This window comes from Manacus candei, unplaced genomic scaffold (assembly GCF_025592945.1).
Source record: "Manacus candei isolate 608988 ecotype Guabito, Panama unplaced genomic scaffold, ASM2559294v1 h1tg000017l, whole genome shotgun sequence".
NCBI lineage: Eukaryota > Metazoa > Chordata > Aves > Passeriformes > Pipridae > Manacus > Manacus candei.
Genome location: NW_026138065.1, coordinates 23666244 through 23692536, shown reverse-complemented (window position 1 = coordinate 23692536; position 26293 = coordinate 23666244). Strand labels below are relative to the sequence as shown.

The following is a 26293-nucleotide window of genomic DNA, read 5'->3' as shown; positions in this document are numbered from 1 at the left end:
TTTCTTTCATGCTTATTCTTATGGCTTATCCTTCCTAGGCAGTGGAGCATTAGAAGCATCACATCTGACATGAAGAGAATAAAGATTTAAGAAAACTTGCTTTCCCGAATGTTACAGTGTACAATTTCACACTTTGCAGGTTATTCTTGAAGACGTTGCAATGCTGCACATCAAACCAGATCAGTTTACATATACCTCAGACCACTTTGAAACAATAATGAAATATGCTGAGAAACTTATTCAAGAAGGGAAGGCATATGTGGATGATACTCCTGCAGAACAAATGAAAGCAGAGCGTGAGCAGAGAGTGGAATCTAAACACAGAAATAACTGTAAGATATTTTAAGCGTCAGTCTTGCCTTGTTGTCTTTTTGATTTGGCATCAAAACTTGATTTTTATTAACAAATATGAATATGGTGACTAATTTCATAGGTTTAAGGTCGTTACAGGAACTTGTAAGCATTTAGTTCTTTGTTCCGCAAGGCTGGAATAAGTGTATATTTAGACAGGTTCAGCAGACCTGCATATGTATGAGTTCATCACCATTTATTACCACTTAAAAAATTCAACATGTGAAGTGCATGAATATGAATTCCAGTATCTAAAGAGGGGGGTGACATTGATTTTTTGTTACTACAGTAATAAAATGTGGTTCTATGCTTTCTTTTTGTTGTTCTTAGGTGTTAATAAAAATCTGCAAATGTGGGAAGAAATGAAAAAGGGAACAGAATACGGACAAACTTGTTGTCTACGAGCAAAAATAGATATGAGTAGTAATAATGGATGTATGAGGGATCCAACTCTTTATCGTTGTAAAAACCAGCCTCACCCTCGTACTGGAAGTACCTACAAGTATGTCACTTCCTCCTTGTGTAGCCAGTAACTTGCTCTTTTCAGGGCATTTTCCTTTCCTTAGTAAGCTTCTTTTAATGCTTGGAACTTGCTAGCATTTTTCCATCCGAATATGTAAGGAGTCTCCTGACTTTCTGAAACTTCTGCAGATGACTTTTAAAGCCTGTGAGTTGACCGTCATTGTCAGCACTGAATATTATTTCAGTTTTGGTTGATAAATACCATAAAATGTATGCAGTGGAGAACTTTGAGTCAAAGTATGATGGCCATGTCTTGGACAACAAAGCTGTTTGCTCTAGCTCTCAGAGCTTAAACAGAATTATGGCAATTTTACATTGCTGCGATTTTATGTTGCTGCAAAACAACCTTGATCTACTTAACTGGGTGGCTGCTTCCACTTTCACAGCAACTGCTGTCTCTGTGCAGAATGAATATTTGCTACATTGTGCATTGAAATCAGCCTACTAAATTGGTCAAGGATATGTGTCAGCACCTGTTTGAAACCTCTGTTTCCAGCTATACAACTCCATTTTTGGAAACACTGATTTAATGTGCTTATAATAGTAAAACTGTTTGTGGGTAGGGGTTTGTTTTTAAGCATGAAAGCTTTGCTCATTATTTGATCTATTAATGATTCCTTTTGATATTTAAGGAAAAAACCCTATAAGTCAGCATCTTTTGTGTTTGAAAAGAACAGTAGCAGTGTAGGGTTGGTTTTTTTAGGCTTGAATATTAAGGCTGCGATCAGTTAATTTCTTTAAGGCTTTCTTTGTTTTAAAAATACCCTTTGAATTTTTTTGTGGAAAATTCATTGTGTATGTGTTATTTTAGTCTTGATTTGAAAGTTTTCGGGATCATATGTTTGTAAATATTCGTAATACATGAATATAAATTATGCTTAGTTTAAATGTTTACATGGGAGGAAAGTGTTTTGTTCTTCTGCCCTGCTAATTAAAGGTCTTTTTTTCTCAGAGTTTATCCCACATATGACTTTGCCTGCCCTATTGTTGATAGTATTGAAGGTGTCACACATGCATTGAGAACAACTGAATACCATGACAGAGATGAACAATTCTACTGGATCATCGAGGCACTGGGCATAAGGAAACCATATATATGGGAGTATAGCAGGCTAAACCTCAACAACACTGTGCTCTCTAAGAGAAAGCTTACGTGGTTTGTCAACGAAGGGCTTGTGGATGGATGGTATGTTACATGTCTCTAGTTCAACATTGTTCCCTAAGGTACTTGTGACTGACACATGCTTTTTCGCTTTTGGACAGCATGAGTGAATATTTAAACAATATTTAAGAACACGGATTAATTACAGTGGCTTCTGCATGAACAGTGTTTCTGTTTTCTACTCTGCAGTAACTGTGTGCATACATATTCATGTCCTGTGATAAACATGAGGTAGCTTATTTTTGGACTCTGGCTTTTGCTGTGGGTGCCACTTACACATTTTCCACTCTGAGTCATTGGATGCATTCCTAAGTAATGTCAGAAGAAGGCCTGGATTGAAGAACTTCTGGTCCTATCCGTCTCGTCAAATCCATCCTACTTCCCTCCCACCTGCCCTCCCCCTCTTTCTTTCTGTTAATTTTTTCATGTTATTTTGTTTATGTAGTGCTTGGTGGCCTGATAGCCTTAGTATTTACCTAGAAAGGATGAACTGTGGGTTTATGCTTCTGCAAGTAGTTCAGAGTCCAGAGGGGTTCCTTTGTCCGTTCCCACAATGAGCTAGCTGTGGGACCACGCCATCTGAAGTCATCTTGTAGTACAGGACTCAACATTGTCCATGGATTTCTTCAAAGTTGGCCAGCTGCTGGTAGTGCTTTTCCTGAGCTGGTGTTAGGTGATTCTGTGCTCAGCCCATGAGAGCATCATTTTACACAATTTCCTGGGCTACCTGGTTGTCATGCTCACATGTGCCAAGTGTACTCTTTTTTTTGGTTGGTTCTATTTGTCAATTGTGTTGGAAGCATAGATTCCTACCTTATGATTGGAGCCCCTCTGCTGAAGCCAAATTTATCCTTTCCCCCCCCGCATTTTCTTTTTTCCTAGAGGTATAGCTGGTCTTATGATGACCTTTCCTTCACTAAGCTTCCCTGTTTTAGGTCCTCAGCAAGGTTTGATTTGTTTTCCCACCAACTCATGTGTTACATTTCAGATTAGGTATTTTTATTTATTTCTTGCATTAGAGAAAAAAAAATCATAGAATTCTGTCATGTTATCAAGAGATAACATTGTCATGGTCACTCACCTGTTTCTGGTTTCTCTTGAGCAAGAAAGAATCAAGCCCTGTTGTTTCAGGTTCCATTATTCAGTTGCCATTGGAAAAGAAGTAATGGGATAGGGATATAACTTTTGCCTTGCCCATTTTTGAGAGACTTAAGATTTCACAGATATAGGAAAGGAACCACTTCACTGACAGATGACTTCCCTTCCTGAGGTGAAGTAGAAGAAAACCTGCCCGATACATTTTGTATGGATAAGAACTCAGTCTTTTCAGTTAGATCTTCTCATCTAGCTCTTTGTTCACTGAGAAAAATACACTGAAACTACACCTTTTGTGCATGGCAGTATTATTTAAGTTTTTTTATCAGTGTAAGTAATTGGTAGAATTTAGCATGTGACACTAATGCAACATTTTTCTACTAGGGATGACCCAAGATTTCCCACTGTACGTGGTGTCTTAAGAAGAGGCATGACAGTTGAAGGGCTAAAACAGTTTATTGCTGCTCAGGTGGGTGTTCTCTTCTGATTCTTTGAATCTCCCTTGATAAGGACAAGCTTTTGTGAAGCTTGTCACTAGGATGTTTCTTTCTATGAAGGTATGCTCCTTTTATGTGTACTGCTTCAACCATGGCAACCATGACTTGGAGGTTTCTTACTTCAAAAAGTGATTATTTGGCACCTTAAGATACCTTTCTAAATTGTTTTGATTAAAGCAAATCCTAGAGGGTTTGTAGTTTAAAGGACTTTGTTTTAAATGAATCTAAGAGCTAGAATATTTATATTAATGTGTTGGTTTGTTTTTTTTTCCCAGGGCTCCTCTCGATCTGTTGTGAATATGGAGTGGGATAAAATTTGGTCCTTTAATAAAAAGGTATGTGCTTACTTGAATTTGCTGCTACTCCCGATATCCTCTTTCTGGGATATGTAGAGAATCCGGCGTTCATTGGAGTGCTTATCACAACAAGTAGCAGTTGCAGTCTGTTGCATCATTTGGCACACTTTCAGGAAAATGGAATGTCCCCACCCCTTTCTAACCTGAAGAAGCACTAATCCTATTGATTGTCCTATGCCAATACTTACTTGCCTTAGTACAGGAAAAGATAATGATATTTGCTGTAAATCTGATATGAAACCTGCATTTCATTTTTCTGCTTTCAAGCTGCGAGCTATCTGTAAGAAGGTATTACTTAATGCTTTTTACCTTAGCATATAGCTTACAGTGCTGTAAGCATACATAGCATAAGCTCTCATTTTGCAGCTTCATAGCACAGTCACGTTTGCTTGTATAACAGGAGCTCTACAAACCCACTGAAAATGCATCATTCCTAAGTTTTAATTGGAATCGCCCATTTCTGGTTTGACTTATTTGTTAACGTGAACACAAATCTTACTCGAATCGATCCACGTTGGCCGCGTTTCCTTTCTGTGGCAAAAGGACTAACGCGCTGCATATCCTGCCTGTGGAGATAAAGCCAGCACTGCTGAAGTTTCTGACTGGATGTCAAATCAGGAATATTGCATCTTGACATGATTAGTCGCTTTTTGGCAGCGGATGCTTGGACACTATAATAAGGCGAATTGTTTCAATGCGGATTGCATATTTTGTGTGATTGTGGAAACACCTGTTATTTTGCATTGGGATTCCTGCTTGGTTTTGCTTAGACAGTAACCAAATCCGTTCATTTAATAGTTTTTGCTTGTCTGGCATGTGTCTTGTATTTCTTCATATATTTTGCATTTTATCTGCTACATACACATAGGTTTATGAATTGGTTCTTTCTGTTGCTGCATAAATACATTTAGGACTAACAACTGGTTTGGGGGGAAAAACCCACAATGAACTTTCAGGGCTCTTTTTTTTTTAATTGGCTTTTAAACTGAGTTTCTCAGACTCAACCCCTTGGACAGCACCATAACTTATTAACCAATTTCATTTACATGTATTTTTGCAATCTGCAATATGAACAAGAACAATTAGTTGCTTACAGGTTATTGGTTGCTGAGCTCAAAGACTTCATCAGTGTGAGAGAGCTCATATTTTATATGTGATACTACTGCCTTTTTAGCATTAGTCATCTGAGGAAGGATTGTGAGTTTTAATAAGTAAAATAAAGAGCCTGGTAATATCACTATAAAATTCAGTCGTTTAATTATCAAAATTAAGATATTAAAATCACGTAGGACACCTACATTTTGAGATACACACACAAGTGTTTTTTTAAAGTGTGCATCAAACATTTAGGAGTCTGACTTCAGTGACTACTAACTTACAAATATGTAACTTCTTTAAAGTGTATCATCATGTCACCCTACTTGCTAATGTCAAGTAATTAGATGCTAAATATTTTTTCAAAAATATAGAAAAATATATAACTGTAGTTTTTCACTTGAGCAGGAATAAACTAAGGGGAAAAAAAGTCACTTCATATTAATAAAAGCAGGTGTTTTCCTTTGTATTAGTTTCCAATTAAACTGGTAGATCTCTGATACTGCTTTTGACCTTAGATGACTGTTTTACTTGAATTGGGTATATAAGTGCTTTTGAGCCAATACTGGCAAACCAGTATTTCAGGTATGAAGAGTGCTGTGAAAAACTACAGCAGCTGAGTTTGATAAAAGGCAGTAAAAATCCAGGAAGACATTTAAGTGGCACCTTTTTCTTGCCAATCTCATGTTTTAGAAATCCTAATGAAGTCAGTGTTACGGTGTTGCCTTATTATAGTATCTAATGTGTCTGTATTAAAATTGCAGACTTAATTGGTGCTTCCTCTATAGCCAAGTCTGTCCCAGATTCTGCTGGAGTACTGACCTGGAAAATAAGTATGGGATCAGGTCTGATGCTGCTGGAAAAAGAACAAACTCCACTGATAAATTACTGCTTTAAATTCAGCTACCTAGAGAGAAAGTGTTCCAGATGTAATAGCCTATGTGTGTAGTAAAACTATATCAAAGCGTATTTTGATGTCTTCCCTATGAGGCAGTGGGTCATAGTTTTGGTTACTTCAGGTGTCAGTAGTACCCAATTCATAGTTTTTACTCAGAGTATTTTAGTAAAGATTGGAAACTGTGAAGTATTACCACTGTTTTCTCACTATTCTATTGCTTTGGATGAGAGTGATATTAAAGCAAACTTAAAAAAAATGCAGTAACATAAAGAATACCAGTTAATATTCCTTTTTTTGTGGTTAATGTTTTGTACAGCATCTTATTTGTCTGTCAATGTCATATATTCATGATCCACCTCATTTATTTTCTGTAGGTTATAGACCCAGTAGCACCTCGGTACACTGCTTTACTGAAAGATGCAGTGGTCCCAGTAAATATTCCTGAAGCTCAAGAGGAGATGAAAGAAGTGGCTAAACATCCAAAGGTTCTTGCTTTACTCTCTTAATATTCTGGTATTGCAGATCAGTAAGTTTGGAAAGTACCTTGGCTTGGAGCACTCAGCAAGGAGAGTCCTGCTTTTACCTTATTCAGACAGCATGAGATAAACCCAAGGTGTTCTTTTTTTTCCTCAGAATTGTCAAAAACTGGGCAACAAATAAATGTGTTCGTTCTTCTAAGAGCACGTAGGAAGCTGCTTTTGTAAATATGGAGAATGCACACAAAAGGTGCATTGAAAGGCCTCTCGGGGAGTTTTCAGAAGAGTTGAGACATTACAAGTCTGAAGTGCTGCTCAGACTTTTTATTGTTTGATACTATTTTTCACAGAGAAGTTTAAATATAAAATCTTATTCAAGCTTTATGGATATACTACAGTAGACACTGCTTATCCATAACAGTGAGGAATGCAAGAGATGTTTTTTAAATAATTCATAAAATTAGACTTATGTGGAGAAGTGATATATTGACCTGTTAATTCTACTGTCTCTGGGTATTGTTTTAATAAGACTTTTACATTTGTATAGCAAATAGTTATTATCAAAGGCTAAGAACTTGCAAATTTGTTACTCTTAGTATCCAGTGAACAGAATAATGATCCGGAAGAAAGGGAGTATGTTACAGATACAATTGTTTTTTGCACTACAGTTAGCAAAGATGCTTTCCTTTGAGTGAAGCATCTCAAATTGTACTTCACTGAAAGCATCTCTTAGTTATATATACACTTACATACACTTACACGGAGAAACAAGTGAATATTGCTGAGGCTTTCCTTCGTTTCTTTGTTTTGATTTTGTTGCTCCAAGTGTTCCTGTAGCCATTTCTTGTAACTGACAGTTGGACATCTAGTTTCCCCTCTTCCCCGTGGCTGATAACAAGGAAACAGGTTTTGAGCAGGTACAAGTGAGAACTGCACCTTGAGTTGACCCTCGAGTGACTCTTCAAGGGTCAAAAAGTCTGAAGTTTGGTCAGATGCAAACTAGCTATTAAAACTTTGATATTAATAATAAATGCTGCCTCCAGTATATAATGAAATAAATACTGACCAGAAGAAACAAATTGCAAACTCTTGACCAGCTGACAAAATCTGAACTCACAACTGTCTGCCTTTAAAAAAAAAGTTTATCTTGATTGTTGAGATGCTTTAAAGCTGAATATTTTTAATGTTATAAGTGATATAGTTCTGGTTTCTGTCTTTAAAAATATATGGAAGAAGCTGGAAGAAGCTCCATATGTATTTCCATATTAATTGTATAAAAAAACAAAAGTGAGAGTTATGAAATTAGTTTTGAAGGGAATTTGCGTAGCAAAATGGAAGCATGAGAAAACCTTTGTTTTTACCTGTGAGATCTTAAAAATGTATAGACCTTATGGAAAAGGGATATGCTATCAGTGGTGCTGGAGCTAGTATTTGATAGAAGATAGGATTTTTTCTAGTGTACTGTCAGAGGAATGCATGCAACACCTGTGAACAAGAAACTAGAGAGTTGTGGAAGAATACTGTAGCTCTGCATTACTTTTATTGTCCATCTTCTATCTTCATCTGTCTCCTGTCATAAATAAAATAGTGTTCTAGCACTGCATTAGCTTTAGTCAGCTTATATAATAACAATCTATCCTTTGAAATTAAATCATCATTCACAGAATGCCGATGTTGGGTTGAAACCTGTGTGGTACAGCTCCAGAGTCCTGATCGAGGGCGCAGATGCAGAGACCCTGACAGAGGGAGAGGTTGTTACCTTCATAAATTGGGGCAATATTATCATCACCAAATTAAACAGGTAACCTGATTAGTGGGAGATGAAAGTAAATTTTTATTTACAGCTTTTTGTTGATTTTTCTTTTAATAGGAAGCTTGTAACAATAAAATAATTATGGTTGCTCATATATGTCCATCCCATGATTCTGTATATAGATCTCTGCTTTGAAATATGCCACAAAACTGCATTTTAGCTTAGAGTGTATTTTACTGCAGATTCAAGTCTGAAATCACCAGTCAGCCCTGATACTGCATGTCCCTCTCATTTCCATGGTAATATTTCCACCGTGAAACAGTTTTTTCAGACAGAAAAAAACCATCTGGAATTTTAACAACTTTTACCCTGTAACAAATCCTGCTTTTGCATACTAAGGAACTAAACCTGTCAGTGTCAGTTGCAGAACTGTTGAGGTGCTGAAGGAGACATTAATGTCATCACAGCATCCTTGAAATGGTTATGTTGAGACAGTGGCAGAGTGGGGTGAGTTGGGATGTTGAACATAAATATGTAAAGATTTTTTCCTGTGCTTTTCACTCTATATTGATATTTAAGAAAACAAAACTAAAGGAAAACTTCAGGAGTGAATACACTCTTTCGTTTTCAACATCTCACTTCAAAAATGAACTCTGAACCTTGTTTTTCAGTTAATCTATTCACTGAAATCTGTAGCATTGAATCAGAACTGATCATTTAGGCTTTCCTCTTATTTCTGTTTTCCTGTAGAAATTCAAGTGGAAAAATTGTGTCCATCAATGCCAAGTTGAATTTGGATAATAAGGACTTCAAAAAAACAACTAAGATCACTTGGTTAGCAGAAACTCCACGTGCACCCCTCATCCCAACTGTCTGTGTTAATTACGAGCATCTGATCACTAAGCCAGTTTTAGGCAAGGATGAAGACTTCAAGCAATATATCAACCGAAATAGCAAGGTGAGTTATCTTTCTGTCCCCTTTAATTCCACAAAACTTAGTGTTTGGTGGTTTGGGGTTTTTTTTTTAAATGTTCAGTGTTTCTGGTTGGATTAATTTGTCAAGCAAGTAAATCATGTGCTGGTGTATCTAGTTTCCGTTTAACCTCTCATCATTTCAAAATTAAAATTTGACTCGCATTTTCTCAAGTGTTACCTGACTTTCACACCTCTGGGACCAATAGTTTGAGTTTTTGTCTTGATACATTCTTATGATGTGGCATTTTCTTGCTAGTACTTGTTCAGCTGCCCTTGGAGTTAACTAACATTTTAGCACTTCCGAAATGAGAAAATCACTACTATCCTTCTACAGCTCTACTGGTTTTTGTACTCTGTTAGACATGGACTGATTTCTTTCAACACTTACAGCAAGAAGAACTGATGTTGGGTGATCCTTGCCTTAGAGACTTAAAAAAAGGAGACATCATCCAACTTCAGAGGAGAGGATTCTTTATTTGTGATCAGCCCTATGAGCCAGTGAGGTAAGCTACCTAAGAATGGCTTAAACAGACATCATAGAATTTGCTTTAGCTTGCTGTGTTTTAGTGTTTTCACACACACATTGGCAAGAGTAATGTTGTCTGCAAATATTTTCCCCCTCACCATGACCTTTCTGTGGAGTATTTCTGTGGACAGGCTTTTGGCTTGTATGTTCCTGCCTTTTCAAACTGTCTTTAAGCCAAATACATGGCACTTTTGGTGCACCCCACCTAACTTTGACTTCCTTGTGATTTGAAGTACAAGAATTAAGGAACAGTGCTACAGAACAAAACAGGCATTTTCCCAATTAGAGCATGCGCATAGTATTGTACACTTCTTTAGCAAGCTATCAAACATCTACTCTGCAAGTAATAACATAAGCATATATATTAATATTATAAAATAAAATGGTACATAAGAGGAATCAGTGCAGATCCCCATTTATGTAACTTCGGGTAACTACAGTTGTGTACAAAGGTAAACTTAAAGTTGTGCGTGAGCATCTCCTAGGAAGAGTAGAACATTTGTTTCAATAAAGGTTAATGTGTACGTTGTATTTCCTTTATTGTTGTGTTTTCTATAAATCCTCTTATAGTCCTTACAGCTGTAAGGATGCTCCGTGCATTTTGATTTACATCCCTGATGGACACACGAAGGAAATGCCAACATCTGGGTCAAAAGAGAAGGCCAAAGCTGAAACTGCAAAGAAAGAGGTAAACTTGTGGTTTAGAAAAGTGCCATAAAATGTATTACTGTACATCTATTTCTGTACCAGATTATCATGCTGAATACTTGACTTTCTTTTTCTTTTTTTTTTTCAAGGCTAGTTCAGCTATAAAAGGAAAATCTGCTCCACTTGTTGGTCACACCTCTACTCCAACCTGTAGTGTATCTGAAGGTCACCTGATCATTTACAACAGGGTGTCTGCACAGGGTGATATAGTTCGTGACTTGAAAGCTAAGAAGGCAGCAAAGGAAGATATTGATAAAGCTGTGAAACAATTGCTGGCCTTGAAAGCAGAATTCAAAGAAAAGACAGGCCAGGAGTATAAGCCTGGAAATCCTCCAGTGTCCATACCTGCACAGTCGTCAAAGCTTGAGACCTCTGGTACCCTGGACAGTAAAGCTCTGTATGATAAAGTAGCAGCACAAGGAGAAGTGGTCCGAAAACTGAAAGCTGAGAAAGCATCTAAGGTGGCTGATTTTTTTTGGTCTGGGTTTCCATAGCCCATAGTTCTCTGTTTGTGGAAGTGAACGGGTGCTTGTGGATCCAGGTTTTCATAGTGATCATTGTTTGGACTGGGCTCTGTTCTGTCAAGACTCGTGTTTTCCAATACTTACTTCTTCAGTTAGATTTGTATGACAGTTTGTGTTAATATTCATAAAGATACACGTGAGTTCCCCTATTTCTTAGACTGCTGTTCTGAAATGTGGACAGGATTCATCCCACAGCATGAGTTGATTAAGTATCCAGATCTGGTCCTTGGAGTTAAAATGCCCTGCAACATTTATTTGTTTATTTAACTCAGTATGGTCAAATCATGTGACTTCATAGGATTGACTTGTTGCTATTTGGACCTTAAAAAACGGAAGCCCCAAAATCAGAAAGGAGAAGAAAGGTCCAAATGCTACAGATATTTTTGAGACATCTTCCCCTCTGGAATGGAGCATGGAAAATGTAGCTACTATTAGCTGTGTTCTTTCTATTCTTTCTAATGCAGAACAAGAAAAGGTAGAAAATAACGCACTCTGCCTGGTGGTTGAATAATGTTAATAGTAGTGTCTTGGTGACATCATAAAATCTAAATAAATGGGAAGATCTAAACTAATTTATTGTTATAATTTTACTTAGGACAGTGAAGGCTGTAAATTACATAGTTGGAATTACTTTATTAAAATAGGAAAGTAGTAGGGAAAACTTCTCTGAACAACTCTACTAAATAGTTAAGAAAATGGAATAGGTGTGCATAAGCTGCATGTCTTTTCATGAAAGTTTTTATGGTACACTTGAGAGTCTTATGTTTCTGTATCTTTCTTCCTCCCTCTTTCTGCCCCTTCCTTTCTCTTTCAGGATGAGATAGGTGCTGCTGTGGAAGTCCTTTTATCCCTAAAGGCAGCATATAAACAGCAGACAGGCCAGGAGTACAAACCTGGAAGCCCACCTGTGGTCCTTGTCCCTCCTCAGTCTTCTCCTGTTTCTACTCTTCCATCCCCATGTCCAGTAGACAGCAAGTCTCTGTACAACAAAGTAGCTGAACAAGGCGAAGTGGTCCGCAGGCTCAAATCAGAGAAAGCCTCAAAGGTGTACTAGCTATGGATACTTCTGAGTGCAACAGTATCTTCAGTTTAGGCTAAAACCTAATTGCAAGTTTTGTGAAACTCCAGGAGCAAAATATAAACAAGTTCTGTGAAGTGCTTTCCCAAGTTCTCCTGAGCCGATGATATGGCTGACTGCATGAGTTCTGTGATAGTGCATGGAAAATAAGTAACTTCTTTTTTTAGTGATACATGATAAGTGAAGCAGAAGAGAGGCAGTAACTTGAAAAAGACTGTAACTTGAAGCCAGAATGGTGATAATAAATTAGGGACTTATTTGATTGTGACCAAAGAACCATTCTTTATTCAGAGTCTGAGTATTTGCTGCCGTTCTCCAGTGTACAACTCATGGACTGCTGTAACTGGAGGGGTCTAAGCCGCCTAAATGGGAGGCTTTCAAGGGCACAGAAATCAGCCCCTGCATATACTGCCTGATTCAGTCCTTGTAGGTGTTCTGCCTAAAAAGTTTTACCCCAAAACTCAATAATGGCAACTGATACTAACAAGATAGCTCTAGAAGTTTTATTACAACAGCTGTGTTAGTGCCATTCTGGTAAAGATTGTGTTATCTCAGCTATTGTGTTACATCTCTGTTATTTCTACCTTTATCTGCAACTGCTGTTTTTTCTTTCTTGCTTCAGGAAAAAATAGATGAGGCTGTGAAAATTCTTTTAAGCCTAAAAGCAGAATATAAACAAAAGACAGGTCAAGAGTACAAGCCTGGAAATCCACCTTCAGCTCCTCCTTGTATATCTTCTGCACTTCCATCTTCTGTATGCTGCAGTAACTTGGCAACCTGTAGCTTAGTGGATGGGAAAGCACTTTATGATAATGTAGCTCAACAAGGGGAAGTGGTACGCAGGCTCAAAGCAGAGAAAGCTTCCAAGGTATAATAGTAATGTGAGAGTAAGCAATTGTGATTCTTACCACATTTTGCCACTGGGGGGAAATCTTTCACCAAGTGATGTTCAAACTCCCCTGTGTCCAGGTCACGCATGGTCTGATAAGGCCAAACAAGACTATGCTGATGTTGGATACTTTCTTGACTCTGAGGGGTAGAAAGTCAAGCTTAACCTCTCGTGTCTAGATGAATAGGCACAAGCATGGCAGAGGCCAACCTTGCAGAACTTTTTAATGTATTTTACTTTTTCTTGCTATATTTGAAACAAGTGACTAAAAAAGTATCTAGTGCGCTGCAACAATAGCGAGACTGTTCTAAACTTCACAAAACATCATCAGTGATGATTGGTTGTCTTGCTTTGGTTTTGTTGTGTTTTTTGAAAGATCTTTTTTGAAAGAGGTTACTGTATTTTTAATGTAAGTTCTGCTGCAATTTTTAACAGGCTATACTGGCTGTATGGGCTGTGGGAATATTCTGATACAATGTGACAACTCTCAAAAACACTCCTATTGCTTGGGGAAGAGTCCTCCACTTATTATAAAACACTGTTTATTGCTAGGTGGAAATTTTATTTTCATAGCCTGAAAATCAATGCTTCTTGTCAGTTCTCTTTAATTCTCACCAATACATCTTGCTGTTTCTCTCCCATATAGGACCAAATAGATGAAGCAGTAAAACTCCTCCTCTCTCTGAAAGCTGACTACAAGGAAAAGACTGGGCAGGAGTACAAGCCAGGACATCCACCAGCAGCTCAAGGGGCTTTGCCTCAGGCACCAAACACAGTACCCAGTGGTCCAGACACTCCCGAAGCTAAAGCCCTCTTTAGCAAAGTAGCTCTTCAAGGAGATGAAGTTAGGAAATTAAAAGCAGAAAAAGCAGATAAGGTAAGAACATACATACTGTAATACAAAAACGTAATATATGTATTTAAATCTAAAAGTGTATTTGAAATTCAGCGTGTTATGGGAAGTAGAAATGTACGTTTAGAATAGGTAGCATTTGAATTATGAGATCTGAAACATACTTTTAAAATCAGTCCTCTCAGATATAGTCCTTAAAATGTTAACACATGGAAGTTTGGTTTTTTGGTGGGCTAGAGCCATGTTATTCCTGTGATTTCTCTATAAATTTCTTTTTTTTTTCTTTTTTTTTTTTTTCTCTGCAAGGAAAAGATAGATGTAGCTGTTAAGGAACTTCTTCAGTTGAAGGCCCAGTATAAGTCTGTTGCAGGAGTTGACTATAAACCAGTTTCTGCTAGTGGTGTAGATGACAAAGACAAGAAGAAGAAAGAGAAAGAGAACAAGTCTGAGAAGCAGAGTAAGCAACAGAAGCAAAATGATGGCCCTAAAAAAGAACCTTTGCAAGGACAGAGTGGTAATGAGCGTTCCTCAGATGGATCAGGAGAGGGTCAAGGCCCCAAGAAACAAACAAGGTAAAGATGCAGTCTTAAATCTTATTTGATAGAAACTTCAACTGTTTACCTCTATTCAGATTTAGAGTTTCACAGGTGTCTCATTTCACTGAAAAATGTGGACATCTGCAAAATAACTGTGTTCATAGTTAGGATCAAGCCAAAAGCAAGTTACCAAAGTTTATTTAGTGTCAGCTGTGCCTCAGCATCCTATGCTGTTACTGTCATTGAGAACTTGCTGTGCTTCATTATTTGCTTCTACAAATGTGCTGCTGTGTCTTGCTCAGTATAATCCCTGGCGAAAAAACACAAACCCTTGTACCAGGGTTTCCAGAATATTTTTTGTTAGGACCTTGAAAAGTATAGCCCAACCCAGAGCAAGGCACTGCTGGTGGTGGAACTTTTCAGTGATGATTGCTGTGCATTCCTTCTTCTGCTTCCATCCTGAAAGTTTAGAGGTCTTGCTACAGCATGTATTATGCATCACTATGTATTTCCTGTTTCATGTACATAAATCATGTATTAGAGGCAGAGACATGGTTATTTTGTATAGAAATTATGCCAGAAATATATATTTTTCACCCTTAAAACTTCTCTGTAGAAATATTGAAACTTCTACCTACTGTCATTTGAGTTTGGTGAGTTTAACCTTCTTTAGAGTCTTGTAGTTTTTTGATTGTAGTGTCAGTTTTCTATCTTGAACGGTGTGACTGATATTCACATGAATGGTAAATTCAAGTTGCATATCTTCCTGAAATTGTAGCCACTGACTAGGTAAGAAGTTTTAAAATGAAGAGTAAAACAGCTTACACACAGGTCTGGTTAGTCTTAAGTTCTTACTGGAGGAGATTGGATTTTTTAATGCATCATTGTGAGATTCTTTGATACAACAATGGTGAGAATTAGAAGGGTTCAAGCAGTAGTAAAGAAACTATTCTTTATTAAATATTCTTGTTAGCCAAGGTAAGGAAACACTAACAATTCCTCCCACCAAAAGTTAGCTTTATAAAGTAAAACTAAAATATTCTGGTTCATGGCCCTCTTTTTCTGGCCCTCCTCCACCCCACACCTACTTCCCCCCCCAAAAAAGGGATTAGGATAAATTTCACTGGTAAATGCTGTACAGCACAAATCTGGTTCTTTTCTAATACCATAGGTTGGGTCTAGAAGTTAAAAAAGAAGAAAATCTTTCAGAGTGGTTCTCTCAGGTAAGTGCATATCAATTTAATTATTTCATTCTGTTATAAATCAAGGTCTGTTTTGAATTTATATCTTATATTTATGGGTTTGGGTTGGTTGTTTTTTTTTTAAGACACAGCAAAGTACTTTCCCTTTTGTATGTCTTACATTGCTATCATGGTCTAAATAGAAGTGCCTGGATTAAAAAGCTGAATAAATTTAGGAAGCTGTAAAAAGGAAGAGTCAACCACCCCACTCCATATATATAATAAATATATATGATTTTCTTAATTCATACCTGAATTCCTCTTCCCATTAAGAGTGTAAAACTTCAGTGAAGTGATAGGAATTTCACAGACTTGGGAGTTTTATTTCAGCTCAAGGTGATGCATAATAAAAGTTAGAATCTGTTGATACTGAATGAGTTTTCTGGCTTGTGAGATTCAAAACAACTAGAGTAGAAATGATTAGTTTAGATTAGTCTGCTTAGGAGAGATTGTAACTAGGTATCAGTGGTCTGTACATTGTCTCTCAGTAGTATAATTTTTGCATAAGGAATAAAAATCTCTTCAGACATGAGTTAGAGACATTTCTTACAAAAGTGCAGTTTTTTGGTTCCTGAAAATTAGCTTTAGTCTCTTACTTCGATTCAAGAAATTAAGGTTTAGTTAAGTGTTTACATTATTCAGATCTATTATTAAACTTAATGTTCCTGATTAACTTTCTCTAGATAATACAAGCATCTTAAAGGATATCTTAGTTGCTCACTTTCTGAGCACAAATACTTTTGAATAGCAGACTTCTCTTAAACTGCATGCCACACACTTGAATTACTGAGCGTTCTTTGTGTATAAACTGAAACTTCAGTATCCAAATGATCTTTTGAAAGGTGATCACAAAAGCAGAGATGATTGAATACTATGATGTGAGTGGCTGTTATGTTCTCCGTCCTTGGGCTCATGCTATTTGGGAAGCTATCAGAGACTTCTTCGATGCAGAGATCAAGAAACTTGGAGTGGAAAACTGTTACTTCCCAATGTTTGTGTCCCAGGCTGCCTTAGAGAAAGAGAAGTCTCATATTGCTGACTTTGCTCCTGAGGTATGCTTCAGAAATTTGTTTTGATCTGACTATAAGAAAACCCAGCCACCTAGTCTGCAGCTGAATATGAAAGTTGGGTTTGGGTTGGTTTGGTTTTGTTTTTTTTTTTTACCAAACTTGTTTTGGTTTTGTCATTTTTGTTTTTTTTTCTTTCTTTCTTTTAGGTTGCTTGGGTCACAAGATCTGGGAAAACAGAACTGGCTGAACCAATTGCTATACGTCCCACTAGTGAAACAGGTTGGCCTCTTTTCATGTAGTTTGGCTGTAAAGAGAGCAGTTACAGGTATAGTGTAGCTGATAGACAAGAGTCCCTTTTGAAAAGTGGAAAACCCCATTTTTTAGAATGTTTTCTGTAATTCCTTATAAAAACTTCCTCATTTTCCTGCTGCTTACAGGAACTCTCACAACTATACATTCCCTTAAATAGACTTTTTAAGGAAATGCACAGTTTAGGATTTTTTTTCATTAATATCCTGGAGACTGACTTGCTTTGTCTGAAAAATGTATTTGCTTTTTGGTTTAGAGTGTAAGAAAAATTCTTCAACTGATAATTTTCTCCAGTTTTGCATATATTTTGACTGTAGTTGTGAAATGAGCCTTTACTAAAATGTCCTCTGAGTAATTTAAGGAAGCATTTTAAAACCTGAGGTTGGATGACTTCCTACTTGAGTCAGGTCTAGTAAGGCATCCTGAGATCGTGAGGTCAGTGAATTCCTATTTGTGAACTCAGATGTATTTACATATTGTAAGCCAGTAACTCAAAATTGGTGTCATTAAATAATAAGCTTGGGGTTGTACTTTAACCAGCAGCAAGGAAGCAATTTTGCAGAGACTCAGGATGAAGTGAAAGTACTCCTTTGAAAATATTATGTATTAGGACAAAAAATGTACTTTAAAGGAAATTAAACATAAAAACATAGTTCTCAAGAGCAGAGAGTGTTAAGTTTGCATGTATTAAAAGGAAAGGTTTCACATAAATGTCTGTGTTGTGCAGAGACTCAAAGCTGCTTTCTTTTTACAGTCATATATCCTTCCTATGCCAAGTGGGTGCAGTCACACAGGGATCTTCCCATCAAGCTGAATCAGTGGTGCAGTGTTGTGGTATGTGTGTACACGATTCCTGGGTATCATTATTATGGTTATGTTATCGTAAGTACACTGTAGGGGAATTATTTTATGTGGACTTGGTATGGTGATACTGATCACAGCACATATTTCAAGACAAAAGTGTTAATGTGCTTTATATGATTTGTTTCTAATAAAACATTCTTTATCAATGTATACTGTTGATTATATTAAGTAGAAATCTGTGAATAGTTGACTTTTTATCTTTATTGAGAACTTTCTAGCACTTGCTTATAATCATTATTTTTAACAATAATTTGACACTTCAGTGTTAATCATAGTGTTCAATGTTTTTTATTTCTTCCCCTCCAGCGCTGGGAGTTCAAACATCCCCAACCCTTCCTTCGCACTCGTGAGTTCCTTTGGCAAGAGGGTCATACAGCATTTGCAACATATGAAGAAGCAGCAGAGGAGGTAAAAAACAATGCACTGGTGCTTTTGCTTTCAGGAAGTTACCTTACTCCATAGCAACACAAACAGATCTTTTACTGTGACCACATAGAAATCTCTCTTCTTTTCTTTGGAGCCCTTGTGAAAAATGCAAAGTATACTCGAACCCATTTTTTTCTCAAATGTAACTCATGTCTGAAACTTTAGTCTCTACAAACGATATGGGGATTTTGAAGAGTGATATAGAGAGTGCTTTCCTTAAAAATTATTTTCCTTAAAAATGAATTTTTCTTAAAAATCTAAATAATGCATTCACATGTCAAGTGCTGGAAGTTTTAACATTTTCTTTGCCCACAAGACAGCTGTTTCATTGAGTGTCATGACATATCTTTATTTAGCAGATGTTCAGACTCTTAGGTGAAGACTAGAAGTCAGTATAACCATTGGACTGGCATTTCTGCTGTGACTCTTCTTGTTTTCTATCATGATTTATAGTTGTAGCTATTTGATTCATAGAAAATAACATCCAAATATTAAAATAATTGATTAGTTTTTAAATACAGTCTTGAGAAAATGTTAAATTTTTAAGATTTCAGACTCTGTCATGTAAAACTATTTCATGATGTAACAAATGCAAAATACTGAGTAATTCTTAAGAGAGTACATTCATCACAGGTGTTGCAGATACTTGATCTGTATGCTCAAGTGTATGAAGATCTCCTAGCAATACCTGTTGTGAAAGGAAGGAAGACAGAGAAGGAGAAATTTGCTGGGGGTGATTATACAACCACTTTAGAGGCATTTATATCTGCCAGTGGAAGAGCTATCCAGGTATTTATCTTATAAAATAATTTTTTTTCAATGAATACAGTAAGGTGAAAGATTTAAACTGATGCTTGATAGACTTAACTTTCCATTGAGTAGAATGTTCTGGGTTCATCTATTTCAGGGAGCAACATCACATCATCTAGGGCAGAATTTCTCAAAGATGTTTGAAATTGTATTTGAAGATCCCAAGAAACCAGGAGAAAAACAGTTTGCTTATCAGAATTCCTGGGGCCTTACAACTCGAACTATCGGTGTAATGACAATGATTCATGGAGATAACATGGGATTGATACTCCCACCTCGTGTAGCCTGTATTCAGGTGTGTAAAAATGCCTTAAACTACCATTTTGTTTCCTTTCTTGTCTTGTAATTCAGGAGCATTTCATATTGAGCAGCTGGAAGACTTAACATGGGATAGGAGCTGATTACAGAGTGTGCTGTATAAAGTTTAATACAAATCATCAGGGAACTTGCAGTGCACAAGTCCCCTTTGATAGTCCATCCATTTAAAATAATGTTATCTGTGTTGTTTGTATGAAAAGGGAAATGCATCCTTTATTTCTGAGAACTTGAAGGAAATTACTGGAATATAAGGCCACAATACTGGTTTTAAGTTTTTCTAATAACTAGGAGCTAATTTTTTTATGAAGTAAAGTACATGTCATGTTTTCTTGCAGGTTGTAATTATTCCCTGTGGCATCACAAATTCCCTTTCTGAAGAGGACAAAGGGGCTCTGTTGAAGAAATGTAATGAATATTGTAGTAGGCTGCTTAGTGTTAAAATCCGTGTCCGGGCTGATTTACGAGACAACTACTCACCTGGTTGGAAGTTCAACCACTGGGAACTTAAGGTACATTTCTTTCCAGGAGGTGTTTTGAAACCTATGTGTGGGGAATATATACAAGATATGTTACATGTACCTTGTATTCTGTAGGCAGATATTTTCTCTAAATGAAGAATTGCTGCCTGATAATCAGTGATCATTTTCATTAATAAATGAAGAAAAGATATTTTCTGAGACTTGTTCTGTTTGCGAGGATTTACATGTCAGTAAATTAATGTTATAAATTACTTACATGTTTAAAAATTTATACTAGTACTTAAGTGTCTCCAGGCTCACAGCAGTGCCTTCTGTGCACACAGTGGAGCAGAGAAGACAGACCTGGACAGCATCAGCAAAGAAAGGAGCAATTTTTTTTTTTCAAAATTGCCATGTTCCCATCATATAGCAGTTGAGAGGAAAAGTTCTGCTTCTTCAAATATAAGAGGCTTTTATAAAACAAAATTAGTGACCAGAATGAAACAGTGGTAGTAATGGTAATTAGAAATTGAATGATGTGTTGTGATGTTATGGGATATTGTATTTTTGTTCTGAATTTAAAGTTAGTTTCGATATATTAATTTTTAGTGTAAGAGGATTGAAGCTAACCAAGTTGTTCAAAGTTCCCATTTTGTCCAACTCTCTTCCCTTTATGTAGCTTATTTTTTTTAAAGGGATTTCTAATACCATGAATCCATGTTGGAAGACTTTATAAATTAAATTAGGTTTATCAGAGAGGCATGGCATGGGGCAAACTTGATTTTTTAATAAAATCTACTAATGTGTCCAACGTGATACATAAACTGCATCTTCACGCTCATTGCAGGCACAGTACACTCATTGATTGTATAAGAATTTCATAAGGTAAGAAATACAAAGGTGCTGGAATAAAAAGTACAGGAATTAACTGGAAAATATTTTGCCTTATGTACTTTTCAGCTTAGCAGATTTCTAATGTTACTTCCTAAAAGAACCAAGTTATTGGTACTTCGTTTATAATGTCTGGTGTTAGTTCTGTTGCTTTCTTTGGAAATTTTCCTGAGAGATCATTAGGCATTCTTCTTTCACTGGAAAGTACCTAATACTTTCCTGTAAGTTTTAATTATGGAGACAGCTTTTTGTGTGTCATAAATTAGAATGTTCTGTTTAAATTGCTGTTTAATAACAGTTCTGAATGGCTTTTTATGTAGCTTTGTAGTAGGAGTAGATACCTCACCCTTTTGCTATTTGCTGTTAATACAGTTGAAAGTGGTCTGTGAAAACAGAATTAAAATGTATTACTGGATGAGCAAGAACATAATTACTATAAAAGACTTAATAGTTCAGACTTCATAAAGCTGATTTGCAATATCTGGGATAACTGTCTTAGGGCAGCATCAGCTGTGTTTCAATATTACTTTAATGTTGGCACAAATGCAGTCCCGAAGCTAGTGAAGCAAGGTAATGCTCAAGTGAAGAGAGTGTGGATGGGAAAGACAGAAGTACATAAAAGCTGTGGAATATATGGTAATTTATTTTTCTTCCAAAGAAACTTAAATGTGTAAAGTGATTCCATGTTAAGACTGGGCTTAAAAAAACAAGCAAAAAATTACTCACACAGAGACAGAGAGAGAAAATGAACTCTTCTGAAAATTAGTTCTTCATCATAACTTCTAATTTTTTTTTCATGAAGGGTGTTCCAGTCAGGGTTGAAGTGGGACCACGAGACATGAAGAGCCAGCAGTTTGTAGCTGTTAGAAGAGACACAGGACAGAAGCTGACCTTATCTGAACATGAAGCAGAAGATAAACTGAAGCAGATTTTGGAGGAGATCCATGCTAACCTTTACAACAGGTAAATTGAGAGGTACAGTGAATGACTGTGCTAATCACAGATGCACTTTACCTGTCAGAAGAATTTCTCATGTTGTTGGTTTATCTGTGAAGAGAGACAGGTTAGGCACGTCTTTCTGTTTGTGACATGTAATTTTTCTGTCTCTTGAACTTCTTCACATGCAGTGATAGAACTTTCCTGTTGTTCTCATGAACTTATTTTAAAAAATACTTCTGTGAATTCATGTGAAGTATTAATAAACACATACACCATAAATAGTTCATGGAACAGTATTGTCCCAGTGAACTGTCTGGAGTACAAGTCTTAGGAGGAGCAGCTGAGGGAGCTGGGGGTGTTCAACCTGGAGAAAAGGAGGTTCAGGGGAGACCTTATCACTCTCTACAACTCCCTGAAAGGAGGTTGTAGCTGGGTGTGGGTCAGTCTCTTCTATCAGGTAACAACTGATAGGATAAGAGGAAATGGTCTCAAGTTGAACTGGAGGAGGTTTAGATGGTGTGTTGGGAAAGTTTCTTCACTGAAAGTGTGGTCAAGCATTGGAACAGGATGCCCAGCAAAGTAATGGAATCACTGTTCATGGTGGTGTCCAAGAAACTTCAGTAGTTGAAGTTCTGTGTTCAGAAGTGTATTTTAAGACCCTATTGACTTCCATAGGATTGTTTTCTTGTAAGCAATCAAATGCTTTTGGAACTGTTATTTGCCCTTACTGCATATGCCAGAATCCCTCACTTCTGTCTCTGCAAATTGTTGTTCATAGCTGCACTGGAAAGAACAGGGTGCTGATACAGCACTGTGGCAGATGAGTTTTTCCATTTTCTTCTGTGGTTATCAAAGTTGTTTACAGGCAGAATATTTTTACCTAGTTAAAAACCATTTTGTGATTTCAATTTAGAACATAATTTAAAAAGAAAAGTGTACCTCTGTAATATTTATTTCTATCTACATCTGGTTAGTGTTGAACTGACATGCACAACAGTGTGAATTAACACGGTGAAAAGTGCAGCAACTTGGAGAATACTCCATCAGCAATTAATCAAAATTTTAGCACTTTGGGAAGCAGTAGAAAGACATAAACTGATTAGGAAGACTGATGAATCTATAACTGTTTTTGTAACTTTTTGTTTTGACTGACTCTGAAAACTTAATTTGGCCAGTGACACTATGTGCATGAATCTGCCCTGACTGAATTTTTTTTGCCTTTTCTTAGAGCGTTCGAGGACCTAAAAAGTCATATGGTGGTGGCCAATAATATGGAGGACTTTCAAAAAGAGCTTGATTCAGGAAAGGTAAGGAAATTTACTACTTCTAATCTTGTGCCTCCACACACTTTGTATCCCTTACAAATAATCAGGGGCTAAAATTTCAAAGATTATATATGAATGCTACTGTCATTTTTATGGGACTCCCCCCTTACAAGTGGGTGAAGCCTCTCCTGTAAAGCTGCACAAAAATAAATTGCCTTTCCCAAAATTTGTGATACATGCTGCTTTCTTCTCTTGCTAAAATATGGTATTTACTGCATACAGTGTTCGCGTTACCGCCGTTCAAAATGTAGTCCTGTGCCAGAGGTGACTGGGGGTCTTGAAGTGACTTACAATGCTGCAGTTTGGTAATTTGCATATAAAATGTGATGTTTTTATCAGAATATGCTTTTCAGAGGGATTGATGTAGACATTTTATTTGGGTTACAATAACCTTACTGTCATTATTCTAATGCCAACAGTGACAAAACACTTATTAAGTCTCATAATAAAGTCCAAGTAAGAGTTTAAAGTACGATCTATTTACGTCAAAGAAGTTTTACCTTTATGACCCCTGAGTAGAAGCCATTGGGTTCATTAAGAGTTACTGCAAGTCAGAAACCTCCTTGGGATGATAGTAAGAATTACCCATCATGTGGATGGTTGAGCTTTACTGATCTAGACATCTGTGGGAAAGTATTGAAGTTTAGATGAGAGGTGAAGTCTTCAGTACAGAATTGAGCTACTGTTTCTTTTTCAGGGATGCACTGACAGAATTTTTTAACCCTGAAATTCTGTCACAGACCAACTTGTGAAATTGTTGATGTATTTAAAGTGTTCAAGTGGTAGGATCCCCAGCATAAGTCATTAAGGTTGTGTATTTTATAAAGTGAGATCGGGGGTTTTGTTTACCAGTTAGATCTACTCTGAAAATTTCTGATGAAAAATGCATGAGTGCCAAGAATTCACAAGTACTTATTCCTGGTTAGGCTTGACCTTCCATCACACTATTTTCTTACATTTCTATTGCCCTTAAATTCAATTTAGAACAAGATTTAAGGGAATAATGATGAACTTCAGAGGAGGGACTGATTTAGCATGCTTATGAAGCCAAGGATACAGAGTCTTAAATGTCATTCTGTGCATAGGTGCTATAATAGTAGTACTGCCTTATTTTCCTCCACAAAACTAAACACAAGTCTTTAGTCTTTATTTAACAAATAATTCTGCTCTGCAGAGATGTTTAGCTAGTATTGCTGCTCTCATGTGTCATGATTTCAAGATGTGTCATCACATATCTTTCATCTCTGAATTAAACAAGCACTCTGAAATGATGATTGACTGCCTTCAAATATTTTTACTTTCCAAGTTGGATACTTTGACCATTTTGGTCCTTGTGTTATACAAATTTATTATAATCAGCATACCTGAATTGAAGAAAATTGAAAAGATATGTCATTTTGTGTTTGTTTCACTCTCAACCTATATATGTTATATGAACAAAATTTATAGCATTCTGTTAACACTAGCTACTGTTTAATAGGAAAATTTGTAAGCTGACATGCCCCTGTTTAATTCCTGTTGCTGTTTTTCCCTTAGTGGAATTGCAGACTCTTAGCTCTTTAAAAATGAGGACTGTTTCTGTGTTCTTTTAAGTTTCGTGCAAAGTCAATTGAAACTCAAAGGGTAATTACACAGATATTTAAGCAATTTCATTTCACTAACAAAAGATTAATGCAAGAACAGTGTAGTAGAATGATAATAGTTCCTTTTTTCAGTTGCAAGAAAGAGAAGCTATAAAGTGAAGTCTATTAATAAAGGTGTATACACCAGTTAATGGCAAATTGAGAATTTTGCAGTAAGAATGTAAATCTGGTGAAAGACGTAGTGAATAAACCTTATTCACAGTTTAGATAGAATTAAAATGAGATTCTGAAGACTGAATTTAGTAGCTGGTGTTGCCCTCAGCTATCAGCATTACTTAAGTGTTCAAACGTGTTGGGGGGTGTCTTTTTAACAATAATGCTACTTCTTAGTAGCAAACTGAATTTTCTCTCTGAAAGTCCATTAAAAATGAAAAAAAAATCAGTAAAACTGAATATAACAGTTGGGAAAAGAGATTTGCTACAATAGCTAAGAGTATTACTGAGAGGAGTGTGTAACATTAGCATTTCAACTTTACTTTCCTGATTTTCCTCACTTAAGCTAACTGAAGGAAACAGCAGGAAACCACCCCCACACTCCCAAGAAAAATGTGCTGTTGGCAATTCTGTTTTCTTAAAATATGTATATATAAAATTGTCTTGCTTAGAAAAAAATGAAAATTCATAGTAATGGAATTAAAATGGAAACTTTGTTAGGATGGCACTGTCTTGCGGTGTGTAAGCGAACATTTGTTCTGCAGTTTGAAAATATGAAACTTTTCCTAAACAAAAGAAATGGAACATTTCAGGGGAAAACTGTTTATACTTTCCTCAGAAGGAAGATGTATTGGGTAAAAAAAAAATCGATTTAAATTTAAATGCTACTTTGGGTTTGTGTATGTTTTTCCATGCTGCACTAGGAGGGATGACTGTGCTTATCTATTTCTCTGATGAAAAAGAGCTATTAAAATTTAGTTGTAACAATTGGAACTTTTCCCAATTTGAGTGTATATGAGATCTGATGGTTTAGGAATCTTCCAGAGACAAAGATGATTTTTTTTAGATGTATAACTGTTGGGGTTTTTTTCTCCCCTCCTCTCTTCCCTTCAGATTGTACAAATCCCTTTTTGTGGGGAAGTTGAATGCGAGGATTGGATCAAGAAGACCACTGCCAGGTAAAATATAACTAAGTGTAACTGAACTGGAAAGTATCTACCAAGATCAAAATCAGGATGTTTTTGATTATAAAACAGGAATGCAAAGTGCCTCTGGGTGTAACACATACAGTTCTCGGCTTTGACTGTTACTTTCCTGCATAATTCAATATGTTTACTTCCCTTGGTTCTGGAACTTTCAAATTAATTACTGTGATTTTAAGATTTTATGTATAATACACCTTATTGCACCTTTATTTTTTAATAAAAGCATTTATTTATGAATATACTTATATTTCAGGGATCAAGATCTTGAGCCTGGTGCCCCTTCCATGGGAGCAAAAAGCCTCTGCATACCTTTCCAGCCTCTCCGTGAACTCCAGCGTGGAGAAAGATGTGTGTGCAGCAAAAACCCTGCCAAGTTTTACACCCTATTTGGTCGTAGTTACTAAATTATTAGTGAAAGAACCTTCCTCTTAATCTGTGAATTGAACTTTTTTTAATAAGACTGAAATAGCCCCTTAAACTTTAATCGGTTTTGTGACTTTTTACATAATTCAAAGACAAAGCCATAAACCATAACCCCCCACCCCAATTGTCAATCTTAGGCTAGCAGTAATTCACAGACTTTTCTGTAAACATCTCTAATAATAAACATGTATTGTGAGCTGTAA

General features: G+C 36.5%; 1 protein-coding gene across 3 annotated transcripts in view; it reads left to right on the top strand.

Annotated features, from left to right (window-relative positions):
- The window catches only part of EPRS1 (glutamyl-prolyl-tRNA synthetase 1), a 39101-nt gene extending 12808 nt beyond the window's left edge, over positions 1 to 26293 (top strand). Inside the window, exons 8-34 of one of the 3 annotated variants that reach the window (XM_051782934.1) lie at positions 140 to 332; positions 682 to 853; positions 1826 to 2059; positions 3515 to 3599; positions 3903 to 3962; positions 6351 to 6461; positions 8117 to 8253; positions 8956 to 9163; positions 9571 to 9683; positions 10277 to 10394; positions 10504 to 10875; positions 11753 to 11983; positions 12639 to 12884; positions 13552 to 13782; positions 14065 to 14330; positions 15466 to 15517; positions 16378 to 16587; positions 16752 to 16824; positions 17609 to 17688; positions 18025 to 18126; positions 18778 to 18933; positions 19052 to 19249; positions 19608 to 19781; positions 21424 to 21584; positions 22789 to 22867; positions 25576 to 25640; positions 25921 to 26293. In XM_051782934.1, the coding sequence (XP_051638894.1) occupies positions 140 to 332; positions 682 to 853; positions 1826 to 2059; positions 3515 to 3599; positions 3903 to 3962; positions 6351 to 6461; positions 8117 to 8253; positions 8956 to 9163; positions 9571 to 9683; positions 10277 to 10394; positions 10504 to 10875; positions 11753 to 11983; positions 12639 to 12884; positions 13552 to 13782; positions 14065 to 14330; positions 15466 to 15517; positions 16378 to 16587; positions 16752 to 16824; positions 17609 to 17688; positions 18025 to 18126; positions 18778 to 18933; positions 19052 to 19249; positions 19608 to 19781; positions 21424 to 21584; positions 22789 to 22867; positions 25576 to 25640; positions 25921 to 26071 (4278 nt within the window). In that variant the 3' untranslated portion in view covers positions 26072 to 26293. The remainder of the gene's footprint in view (positions 1 to 139; positions 333 to 681; positions 854 to 1825; positions 2060 to 3514; positions 3600 to 3902; positions 3963 to 6350; positions 6462 to 8116; positions 8254 to 8955; positions 9164 to 9570; positions 9684 to 10276; positions 10395 to 10503; positions 10876 to 11752; positions 11984 to 12638; positions 12885 to 13551; positions 13783 to 14064; positions 14331 to 15465; positions 15518 to 16377; positions 16588 to 16751; positions 16825 to 17608; positions 17689 to 18024; positions 18127 to 18777; positions 18934 to 19051; positions 19250 to 19607; positions 19782 to 21423; positions 21585 to 22788; positions 22868 to 25575; positions 25641 to 25920) is intronic. The other 2 variants (XM_051782935.1, XM_051782936.1) reach the window with 2 other exon arrangements.